Source organism: Musca vetustissima, unplaced genomic scaffold (assembly GCF_032173495.1).
Source record: "Musca vetustissima isolate MV318-11 ecotype Yass unplaced genomic scaffold, APGP_CSIRO_Mvet_v1 utg146365, whole genome shotgun sequence".
NCBI lineage: Eukaryota > Metazoa > Arthropoda > Insecta > Diptera > Muscidae > Musca > Musca vetustissima.
In genome coordinates, this window is record NW_026878977.1 from 3,894 (window position 1) to 16,714 (window position 12,821).

At 37.2% G+C, this 12,821-nt stretch overlaps 1 protein-coding gene across 1 annotated transcript; it reads left to right on the plus strand.

The window, feature by feature from the left end:
- The first annotated feature begins 3,311 nt into the window (after positions 1 to 3,311).
- Positions 3,312 to 12,535, plus strand: LOC133323798 (CCR4-NOT transcription complex subunit 6-like). Its single transcript, XM_061532699.1, has 3 exons — positions 3,312 to 3,390; positions 10,794 to 11,106; positions 11,182 to 12,535. The coding sequence occupies exons 2-3, from the start codon at positions 10,808 to 10,810 to the stop codon at positions 11,957 to 11,959; spliced, it is 1,077 nt and encodes a 358-aa protein (XP_061388683.1). The 5' UTR covers positions 3,312 to 3,390; positions 10,794 to 10,807; the 3' UTR covers positions 11,960 to 12,535.
- Positions 12,536 to 12,821: the final 286 nt, after the last annotated feature.

Consider the following 12,821-nt stretch of genomic DNA (forward strand, 5'->3'; position numbering starts at 1 on the left):
ACGGATTGGGCTGTCGAATGCGGCTTTATAGTCGACGAATAGGTGGAATGTGTCGATTTGTTTTTCGTGGGTCTTTTCCAGGATTTGGCACAGAGTGAAAAAACTGGTCAATGGTGGATTGGCCAGATCTTAAGCTACATTGGTATGGTCCAAAAATGTCATTGAACATTGGCTTCAATAGTTCACACAGCACACTGGATAGCACTTTATATGCGATAGGAAGAAGGCTAATTCCTCTATAGTTGCAACATATCGTCTTGTCTCCTTTTTGTGCACGGGACACAGGACTCTGAGGTTCCAATTATTGGACATACATTCATCTAGCCAAAGTGTACTAATCAGCTGGTGCATGCTCCTGACCAGCATCTGACCACCAGTCTTGAATAGTTCGGCTGGTAACCCGTCGGCTCCTGCTGCTTCATTGTTCTCGCTTTTATGACCTCATCATGGCTAAGTGGTTTTTACTCTATACCGTCATCTCTTATTGGTTGTGGGTAATCTTCTTCACCGCCCCTATTTGATTTGATCTGGATCCTTCCAGATCCTCAACACGCTGTCGGTATCTGTCACCAGGTTTCCTTCTTCATCTCTACAGAAGGATATGCCTGCGCCAAAGCCTTCGGTTTGGTGTTCTACTCGTTGGTAACATTTTCAGACTTCATTGTGACTCCTGTACATCTCGATTTGCTCACGCTCACGTTTTTCTTGTTCTTTCTTCTTTTTTACTGAAAACACGTTTCTCCTCTCTCCTTATCTCCCGATAATTCTCCATCACATTGCGTGTTTCAGGGTTGCCCTATACGCGGCGTTTTTCATATCAGTAGCATTACGACACTTCTGATCGTACCACGGTTTTCTTCATGGTGGTCTTTGGTACCCAAGTGTTGCTTTTGCTGCAGTTTGTCAGGAGTGGGCAATTGTCTGCCATTGTGCTTCTATATTACTATCGGGTCAAGGGTGCTTTCGTCAAGCAGTTGGGTAAGTTGAGCGGAGTAGGCCTCTGCTACCTGTTGTGTTTGCAGCTTTTCGACGTCAAATTTCCGTGTTACATTAGATCGCACCTTTGCTGCAACATTAAAACGAGTGCGAACCTTGGCTGCCACAAGGTAATGGTCTGAATCGATATTCGTTCCTCGGATCGACCGAACGTCTAATACACTGGATGAATGCCTTCCGTCTCATGCCGTTGTCGGATGTTTCTTCATGAAGGCTGCATTTTCCGACTGTGGGACCAAAGATATTTTCCCTTCCGATTTTTGCATTAAAGTCTCCTAGCAGAATTTTAATGTCATGACCAGGGCAGCGCTCATATGCTGTTTCTAGGCGCTCATTAAATATGTCTTTGGTCTGCTCATCTTTGTCTTCGGTCGTAGCACGGGCGCAAATGAGACTAATGTAGAAGAACTTCGCTTCTATACGGATTATAGCAAGTCGCTCATCTATTGGAGTGAATCTGCACATTCCAAGTGCAGATTCGCAGATCGTTGTCCTTTATACGTTTGCGGGGGTCGTCAACATTAGGGGGGTTTGTTTTCCTTTTTCTTTGCTTTTTCATAGTAGGTTGGGTTTTCCGAGTGTGGGCAATTAACCCGATGCCTCAACCCGTTTTTTTATAGTTCTTATGGGTGAACTCGCGGCACATATTAGCTCACTATTTCAACTACCCCAGGTGACACCGCGGGGAGGTCAGTGTCCATAATTGAGATGAAAGAGGGACCAAGATAAGCCTGGACTTCGCCATGTTAAAGCCAATCAGAGCCGTTGCTTGGTATCCTTGTCATTGAAAAAATTATTTTAAAAGTCCACGCCTTTTGTAGTCCTTGAAAAAATTATTTTAAAAGTCCACGCCTTTTGTAGTCCTTGAAAAAATTATTTTCAAAGTCCACGCCTTTTGTAGTCCTTGAAAAAATTATTTTAAAAGTCCACGCCTTTTGTAGTCCTTGAAATAAATTATTTTAAAAGTCCACGCCTTTTATAATCCCTAAAAAAATTATGTTAAAAGTCCACGCCCTTTGTAGTCCTTGAAAATAATATTTTAAAAGTCCACGCCTTTTATAATCCCTGAAAAAAATATTTTTAAAATCCACGCTTTGGAAAAAAACATTTTTTTTAAGTGTATGTGATTTTTTTATTTGATGTGTGTAAACATTGTTGAAAATCATGAAACCATAATAAACTTTTATTTTATTTTCCAATCGTGCCCGGTGTTCATTGTCGATCGCCGAATGCACAGCTCTGCGAAATGACAAGCCTCTATTTATGAATTTGCAATACAGGTTCCATTACAATCTGCCTCACAGAGGAGGAGGTGTAAGGGAATTATTGTAAATACTGAATACGATGTTTTGTTTATTTTGCATATTTGAAAATCGCAACAACAGGGTGCCCGCTTGGATGTTCCTGCCTTTGTCGGTCGCATTTAAATGTTAACTGCTGCTGCAGTGCCAGTTATTAATTATTGCTCTTACATTATTTTGCTTTATTGTTTTCTTTTGTTTTATTTTGCGGTACTAAGGCTATGATTTTCAAACTTTTTGTCACACGGAAGTTAGTTGTCGGTTACTTTCACTATTTGAAAAAAATGCACACACAAACAACAATAGGCAGTGCATTAGAAATGCAGTGACGATAATTGCAGATTTGGCAGATTGTATCGATGTTAAGGAACTTTTGGGTTTTGGAGAGATGGGTGTATTATTAGTAGACGCTAGGGGATGGTATTTTGAAAATTTGTTACTTAAATATTCAAAAAATCTTCGAAAATATTGTTTGATTTGATGTCTCAGTATAATCCCCTGAGGGCATTCTCCCCACATGCCCCTTTAAAATTAATTTTTTTTTTTTTTTTTGAACGAATAAAATTTAAAACCAAAACAAACAAAGCAGCTAATTATCTACACAATCATCAAAATTAAACCAATTTTGTCGACTCCTTAAATTAATGGCAATACTCACTCAAACACGTTTTTAAAATTAAAAACTAGTTTTGTTTTTGTTTTCAAAAATAGCCAAGAATCGGTAGCAAAAATTGTTTAACTTTTTTAAATCATCTCAACGTCGTAGACAATCTCCATACTCCTCACCATGATTAATGAACACATTTCGAATTTGTCGTAAAAATACGAGTACGTATATTCGTTTTAAGTGGTTTATTAAGAATTGTGTCTAAAGATGCTTATCTTTAAAAAATGGTTTGCTTCTTTTTCGTTTCCAAAATACTTTAGCGTGTTAAATGCAAAAATAAATTCTTAGTAAAAAACGAGATTTATTGTTTTGTCTATAAATATTAATTCAATTTGTTCTCTCTTTATTATTTTCTAGTTTCTGTAACACCACCACCTCAGAGGCCATGGATACCTTTGGCGAAACCCAACAAGTCCAGACCAGCATGTAAGTAGTATTTATCATCTTGTAATACGATAAGAATTAAACTTGTAATTAAAATTGATTAAGGGAACCCCCCCCCCCCCCCCCATTCTCGATTTGAATTTTTTAAGATTTTCAATGGGCTGGTAAATCAATACCAATGCTTGTTAAGGTTTGTAACTTTGCACATATATAATTGAAGATTTAAAAAAGAAGAAAAATAATTTTCAAAAAATTTTTGTTATTGTTTTGTTGTTGTTTTTTGTAATTCAAGAAAAGTCCTTATTTTTGATGGCGGGCATGATAACTCCTCACTGGAACATCGGAATCCGAAAATTCCAACGGTGTTAGAAAGAGTACATGTCTGGCTCTCGTATGAACTAGGATTATTGACTTCGCTCTAAAATTAACAAAATGGTGGACCTTTGAAAAAATATTTTTGGAAAATCGCAGATTTTTGACCAAAAACCAAATTAAAAAATAAGGAAGATCTTCACCGATTGGCTTTATCCTAGTTCATACGAGAGCTATACACTCCCAGAGAAACGATGCAAAATTTGGAACCGATTGGATTATTAGTTTTTGAGTTATCGTGCCCGCCATTCGCAAAAAAATGTTTAGAGAAAAACGCGTTTAAAGTTTTAGAAACCCTTTAGCCGTCACTTGATGCTGACACACTAAATCGGACATATCTTCAACAGTTCTTGAGATTTTCACTTGAAATTTTGTAGAGACATTCTTTAATCAGTGTAGATTCGAATTATATCAACAAAAATTTTGACCCCGAGAATGGGGGGGTCCCCTTAATGGAAAATTTTGATAAAAAAATCAGTGAGCGGAGAAGTATAGTCGGACGGGGCCAACCATATGATACCCTACACAACTTCCACGAAAAATGAACTTCCTGTTCTTGTATATTCTGAGCATAGGAAATATTTCGCGATATTTAAACCCTCTTGCAAATGTTTTCGGACCAGTTCATCCCAAAATTATTATCTGATCATCACCGAAAATTACAGGCGTTGTCCTTGACCACACCTGGATCCTAATGAAAAATTTCAAAATATATTACCGCCCTCTAGTGTGGTAATGGGTTACTAAAAAATATCTGAATACGTAAACACCTGTAAATACTTAAGTGTAACTCCCACACCCGATTACATACGACAATAAAATTGGTATCAATTTAAAGGTCGACCACTCCTCTTGTATATATTGTCAACTTCTCGGGTCTATGTCCTTCAAGAGTAAATATATACGATATAGAATACAATTTTTTTTAATTTTTCACACAAAAGTCAGGGTTTATTTGACCCGCTAAATATTGGCCGATCTTTGTCAAAATAGGCATGCTTATTCTTTGGCCCAATCCCCTTCTCCATGTAAAATTTCGCGATGTTTGGGCCATAATTGTCTAATTGAAAATCAGACAAAAATAAAGTTTTTGGTCCATTTCATCCCCTAAATAGTAACCGATCTTGACCAAAAACAATAGGGGTCTTCATTGGGCAGAACCCATCCTACATTTCGTGAAGATTGGTCCATAACTGTGGCCTGTATCGTGTTTACAAATTATAATGGACAGACGGACGGACGGACACACATGCCTAGATCGATTCAGCTAGTCGAGATATGACGATCGGTATACTTAAAGGTGGGTCTAGGATCAATAACTCTTGGAGCTGCACAAAGCTATAATACCCTGACAACATAGTTGTGTAGGGTATAAAAATACAAAAATGTATTAAACAAAACAAGAATATGTTATTTTAAAAATAAAATGAACTTCTTTATTATTAAGGGTTTAAAGCGCCTTCTTAACGAAAAAAAATAATAGGATCTTCTTTATAAAAGACCAGAAGAGTTTTCAAATAGAACACCAAAGGGATTTATAGCTGTACAGAATGGTCTTCTTATAGAAGACAACAAGGTTATTGTTTATTTGTAGGATAGGATTTGTAGGATAGTAGAAGGTGATTCTCAAATAGGAAGAAAATCTTTTAAAATGAAATTTTAATGTTTCCTAGAGAAGAGGAAATGTCTCTCTTATATAAGCCCAAAAATTTCTTCTTTAGAAGACTCAAAAGGACTTCTTATGTGAACCCGAAAGAAGCATATTTCCACAGAAGACCAGAAATTCTTTGATTTGAAGAAAGTGTTTTTTAGAATATGATATTGAAAGACCAAATAGTCTTTTTTTAAAATACCCGAAGGTATTCTTATAAAGGACCTGAATGTCTACTTCTTAAATAAGACCCAAACAGATTAGTATTGAGTGTTCCTCTGTCCATTATAATTTGTAAACACGATACTGGCCACGGTTATGGGCCTAATATTTAGGAGATGAAATGGACCAAAAACTTAATTTTTTCGGTTTTTCTGGTCGCTTAAGAGGCCACAATTATGGCCAGAAATTTTACACAGACCGAAGGCCATAGAATAAGCATGACAGTTTTGATGAAGATCGGTCAATATTTAGCGGGTGAAAAATTACAAAAACTGTATTCAATGGCGTATAGAGTCTTTTAGAGAACGCCAAAATCATTTTCATATACCAATTTTTAAGGTAAAAAGTTTTTCAGAAATTTATTAAACCAAAAAAAATAAATATGTTTGTTATGTGCACTAGATTTATATTCTTTTCTGACAAGGGATATGTGCCTACTTCTGAATGTGCAGGTCGCGGATTCACAATTCCGACTATTAATTTCAGAAGGCTCTAAATGTAATATTACAATTCCTATATAAATAATTCCACAGTTATTAGCGATATGCTCAAAATTATAAAGACTGTTTCCATGTATGTAGACAGCAACACCTGTGGAGCAAAAAAGGAATCGATGTGGACCAAACTATGCGGTGCCAGTGCACTTCAATCCTGCTGGAATGCAAACATGTGTACTGCATTAGGTTTCGTCCTTACAACTCCAACTTTAGGTTAGGTTAAGGGATGTAAGGCTGTATTTTACTGCCGTTCACTCAGAGACATTCAGCCATCTGGATATCTGTAAAGAAAATTCGAAAATAGGGGGGAGAGATAGACGACGTCTAAAACAGTATAGGAACTATTTTTTTTATTTAAGCAATGTCAACGTTTTAGCAAAGCTGAGTATCTGTATGGGATCTATTCCGGAGAAAAATGATAGATTATCATTTTCATATTTACCACACTGGCGGTGTCTTCTGCTAAGTAGCAATGGACTCCTCACATAGACGACAATAATTTACGCTGTTAATGTCCCATTTGGAAGTGAGAAATTTAATGATGCAGTGGTCTGTTATGGTCCCCACAATGATGTTTTTTTTTCACTTACAGCGAAGAAATTCTACAGCGAGAGAATTCTGGCCAGATGATTTTTGAAATCTGGATCCAGGTTTTGTTGACATCTGTTGCCGACTACCTCGCAGTAGCTCATGCGGATTTTGCCAATAAAGTAGGTTGTACAGATCACTCAATCGGTAGATTGGACGACTGAGAACCCTCTCATTCCCTTCTATGTTACTGTGTCCAGGAACCCAACAGAATTTAACTATTTATCGTATATCACGAAGATCACCTTGCACTCACGAACCGCTTTTGAGTTGATAGTACAAGACTTAAATGCCTTAAATGCCTGACTGTCTCAGCCGTGATTTCCAGGATTTATGCTGAAAAAGATCTACAAAGATCGTTAAGTTTATATGAATTGTAGATGGCTAGTTCCTTGCAGTAAATACTTGCATCAGTACCTTCCTCCATCCTCGACCCGTCTGTAAATATCGACAGACCGACCGGAGGTATGGAGTCACTTGCCCAGGATTCCCTACTAGGAAACTCTACTCTAATGTCGTTAAAGTCATTATGAGTAGGGGTATACGCACAGATGTGTGAGTACTCCTCTCTAGAAGGTCACAAACTGATGTTATGTTTAGGATAGTATAGGAGGTGATGCAAATGTGGTATACCCATTTGTTTTTAGATTGCCAAATTTTTATTTTTTATCCGATTAAATTGAAATTTTGCACTTTACATGCTACATGTTTTGTCTTTCCATGTATCAATTTGAAAATAATATTATTCTAACAATTTAAGAGATATTTGAGAAAATATTAGAATTTCCATAAAAAGCGATTGTAAAAAAAGTGCAGGTAATGTGGTATACCACATGATGTTAATGTGGTATAGCATAATTTTCACTTCCAATTGATATCTTATAGAATTTATTGTTTTTAATGAATGCGAATTAGCTCGAGATTTATGTCTGTTAATATTTTTAACGGATACGTTGAGTGGAACTTACATTTTTATTATATAATAATGTCTACACATGTCAATATTTAATTTTTGTATGGAGAAGTTGTTAAAACTCATAGCCTTTGTTTTTCATCCTTGTGATTCATTGTAGACTCTCGTAGAGTACAAATGTTTCACATAGTAATGAGATTTTGTCTAGTGCTGGCCTTTTTTCATGCAGAATCAAGGTATACCACATTACCTACACTTGTGTTTACTGAAGAAATGTCTAGTTTTTTTTCCAAATTGGTGATTATGTGGTGCAATCGCGCATATTATTTGATTTTTAGTTCATACTGATTATTTTAATGCTTTAGTAATAACGATTAAAGTACATCCGTAAAACAAAAAATTATTTTTAAACTTCAACCGAAAAAAGTCAATTTCATGAAAAATTTTATTTTTGGTACTGATTCTCAACGTGATTTAAATTAATTAAACATTTCATTGCTATCTTATTTTTTTGAGAACAGCAAACTATAGAACATGTTTTAGTTATTCTAAAATTTTCAGTTTACAAAAAAAGTGACTATACCACATTACCAACCTATACCACATTTGCATCACTTCCACTACCGTGGCCAAAGTTCGGCGACATCCGTTTCCCATAGCCTCAGGGCACATCTTGCAGCCTGGAATTTATCCAGAACTCAAGTCTACCTGTGGTGTGCTTCTTAGCGCTCCAGTAATCAGGACCGGCGCCGATCGCTGCACAGTATTCATTTTGGCTAGCAGTGTCTGCATATTGACCCCTTGCCACCATACAACGCAGCCATATTTAAAAATGGGGAGTACAACTGTTACATACAGCCAGTGTATGATCTCCGGTCCCCAACTCTTAGTGCGTTCCTCAACATTCCTTTCCACGTTAGTTTGTGGTCAAGGACTGTACCAAGGTATTTTGCTTTTAAGGAAAGGGCTAATGTAACTTCACCCAAGGATGGCAGTCGGAATGTTGGAATCTTACGTTTCCTAGTGAAGAGTATCATTGCTGTCTTCGTGGGGTTTACGCCAAGTACATTGGCGTGTGAAAAAAATTTCCAACTAATTAGCAGGTCTAAATCATCGACATATGCTACAACCTTTATTGTAAGGTTATCGAACTTCAGAAGTATCTCATTTATCACCAAAAGCCATAGTAGGAAGACAGTAGTCCTCCATGTGCGGTGCTTAATGGAATTCTCTGCAATAGACGAACTGATAATTCTGTTTTCCAGCATTCTATCAATCCAATACGTTAGGAAGGTTACCTGAACTATCGAAAGCGGAATGGAAAGCTTTCAGTTTTACATTGTTGAAGGCTCCTTCAATGACAATTAAGAAAAATCCCCTGCAGAGTGATCAATACTGGTTCATCTGAATGCTGCAGCATGGCCGGTATTATGCCATCTGAACCCGGGGATTTGAATGATTGAAAGCTATGTATTACCCATACCCGCCTTGGGGTAGCTTATAGTGTTCTCTATCAGCTTCTCCTCTTCCTGCGTTCGAGCCGTATGCCGATGTGCACATTGCACCTCAAAATAACTACGTCATGGTAAATTGCTACCAGAAGGTTTTTTCTTCAGATTGGGAAGTTCGACGATGACCATATAATAACTAGGGACTGTAGTGACCCTTATATGGGGAATATGCCAAAACATGGCTCAATATTGAATCTTTTATGTGAATTTTTGGACTATTCTCATAGATGAAAATACCAAAAATGGGGTAACCACTTCAGTTAGAAAATGTGGTTTGAATCTCAAAAATGACGAAAATGGGGAAAACACTTATATGAGGGCTACAAATAAAATAGTCGGTATTTTCAATACCAAATATCCTAAGAATAATATTTTTTATACCCTACACAACTATGTTGTCAGGGTATTATAGCTTTGTGCAGCCCCAAAAGTTTGTAACGCCGCGAAATATTGGTCCTAGACCCACCTTTAAGTATACCGATCGTCATATCTCGACTAGCTGAGTCGATCTAGACATGTGTGTCCGTCCGTCCGTCCGTCCGTCCGTCTGTCCATTATAATTTGTAAACACGGTACAGGCCACAGTTATGGACCAATCTTCACGAAATTTTGCATGTAGGATGGGTTCTGGCCAATGAAGACCCCTATTGTTTTCGGGAAAGATCGGTTAATATTTAGGGGATGAAATGGACCAAATACTAAATTTTTGTCGGTTTTTCTGATCGCTCCAGAGGCCGCAACAATGGTCCGAACATCGTGAAATTTTGCATGGAGAAGCGGATCGGGCCAAAGAAAAAGCATGCCTGTTTGGAGAAAGATCGGTCAATATTTAGCGGGTCAAATGGACCCTGACTTTTGTGTGAAAAATGACAAAATTTGTATTCTATGGCGTATATATTTACCCCTGAAGGACATATACCCGAGAAGTTGATATTATATCCAAGAGGAGTGGTTGACCTTTAAATTAAGACCAATTATATTGTTGTATGTGCTCGGATGTGGGAGTTTCATCTAAATATTTACAGGTATCTCCGTATTCCTATATTATTTAGTAACCCATTATGTCTCTAGAGAGCGGAGCTATAGCGCTGATCGCTTTGAAATGTTCCATGAGGTTCCAGTTATGGTCAAGGACAACGCCTATAATTTTCGGTGATGATCAGATAATAATTTTGGAATGAAGTGGACCGAAAACTTAATTTTTTGTGTTATTTTCGAGTCGATCAATAGACCTCAAATGAAAGCCGAACATCACAACACAACCCACGGTGAAGGGAATCTGGATAATAGCTGTACTGAATACTGAATACAGTGTGAGGAAGAGGTGCTGTTTACCTCTAATCGGGCAAGAGGGTGCAAATATAACGAAATATTGCCCAGTCTCGGAATAAACATCCGCAGAAAATTTGAGTTCCGTGGTAGTTGTGTAGGGTATCGTATGGTCGGCCCCGTCCGACTATACTGCTCCGCTCACTGGTTTATTTTTACTTTTTGTTATTTGAATTTTGCCTTGTAAGGGCATTGATCATTTGAAAGTAATTTTAAGTGGTTATTTATACTCTTTCGAGTCGAGCTTGATGATCTAAGTTTTGCAATTTTTACTCTAACATTTCCGCTACTTATTACTTTTTCAATCCACATCCGAATACAATTATTCTAAATAATCATTTCATTTAATTTTTTGCTTGCAGGTCTCTTCACAGTCATGTGTTACAATGTGCTGTGTGACAAATATGCCACACGTCAAATGTACGGCTATTGTCCATCGTGGGCTTTGAATTGGGAATATCGCAAAAAGGCCATACTCGATGAGATACGTCATTATTCGGCAGATATTATTAGTTTGCAGGAAATCGAAACGGAACAGTTCTATAACTTTTTCCTGCCCGAGCTGAAGAATGATGGTTATGAGGGCATCTTCTCGCCAAAGTCCAGAGCCAAGACAATGTCCGAAGTGGAACGTAAATATGTGGATGGTTGCGCTATATTTTTTAGGACCTTAAAGTATGCTACAAAAAATCACACATTAAAAATTTCAATTTAATAATTTATTTTTGTTTTTCTCTATTTTCTTCTCAGATTCTCTCTCATCAAAGAGCATTTAATTGAATTCAATCAATTGGCCATGGCTAATGCTGAAGGTTCGGACAACATGTTGAATCGTGTTATGCCTAAAGACAATATTGGTCTGGCCGCATTGTTGAAGGTCAAGGATAATGCCTGGGATCCCGAATTGGATGTAACCCAGACCTCGCAAGCACTGTTGGTGTGCACGGCCCACATTCACTGGGATCCCGAGTTCTGTGATGTCAAACTGATTCAAACGATGATGTTGAGCAATGAATTGAAAACGATTATTGACGAGGCCAGTCACAGTTTCCGACCTGGCCATAAAAATGATTTGAACAGTGTACAGCTATTGTTGTGTGGCGATTTCAATTCGCTGCCCGATTCCGGTGTTGTGGAATTTTTGAGTAAGGGCCGTGTCAATATGGATCACAGCGATTTCAAAGACATGGGTTACAAGTCATGTCTGCAACGTCTGCTCTCGAATGACACCTCAGAATTTACGCATTCCTTTAAGTTGGCCTCGGCCTACAGTGAGGACATAATGCCGTATACAAATTACACCTTTGATTTTAAGGGCATTATCGATTATATTTTCTACACAAAGACAGGCATGGTACCGTTGGGTCTACTGGGGCCCATATCGAATGATTGGCTGCGCGAAAATAAAGTTGTTGGCTGTCCGCATCCGCATATACCCTCCGATCATTTTCCACTGTTGGTGGAATTGGAACTGATGCATACGGCAAGTCAACAGTTGCCACCAAATGGTTTGATTAGTCGGCGGTAGCAATAAAACTTATATGGGAAGACAACGTTAACAGCCTTTAGTAATAGTAGTAGCAAGAACAACAAAAACAACTACAGCAACAATATCAACAACAAGAATAATAATACCAACAATAACAACAACCACCAGAATAGCAGGGAGTACATTTTACAAAAACAACTAATAAAACAAGAACAACAACAACAAACACATATAATAGGAGAATTACAACAAAATGATTCTGGTAATCAAGTAAAAGCTGCCGTTGTCCATTTTATAGAAACTCATATCGTCGCCGTCGCCTTTATCATGTGCTTCGTTAACGATGTTGTCGTTATGCGAAGCATCATCGTCGTATTCGTCGTCGTTGCCGTCGTCAACAACATTAAGCAAACAAAAACAAATACAACAATAATAATATTAATTATATTATTAATAACAACCACCTTCAACACAAGGACCACAGGAACAATCTTTATAAAACTACAACAACAACAACTGATGTCATGATCATAATGGAAGCCCACAACAAAAAACAAAAACAAATAAACATAATTTATTTTTTAAGTTTTAAAAATTTAATTAATTAAAACAAAAACCAACACAAAAAGTAGCAATTTAAATTAAATATTTTTATGTTTCTTTTTTTTACTCTACCCCTACTTTTTCTACTATCCCACCTAGTCCCTGCTATTGTCCTGTTTCTTTTTTTTCTGTCCTACAAGCACAATTCTTTGCAATTAGTTTTGCTTTAATATTTTTTCAGTCTTTCTTTTTCACCTTTTTTTTAAATAGTTTTATATTTATTGTCAATTGTAGCTATATAATTTTAAGTCCAAATAATTCTCCCTCCCCCAGCACGTTATATGCTCCCAACAAAAAA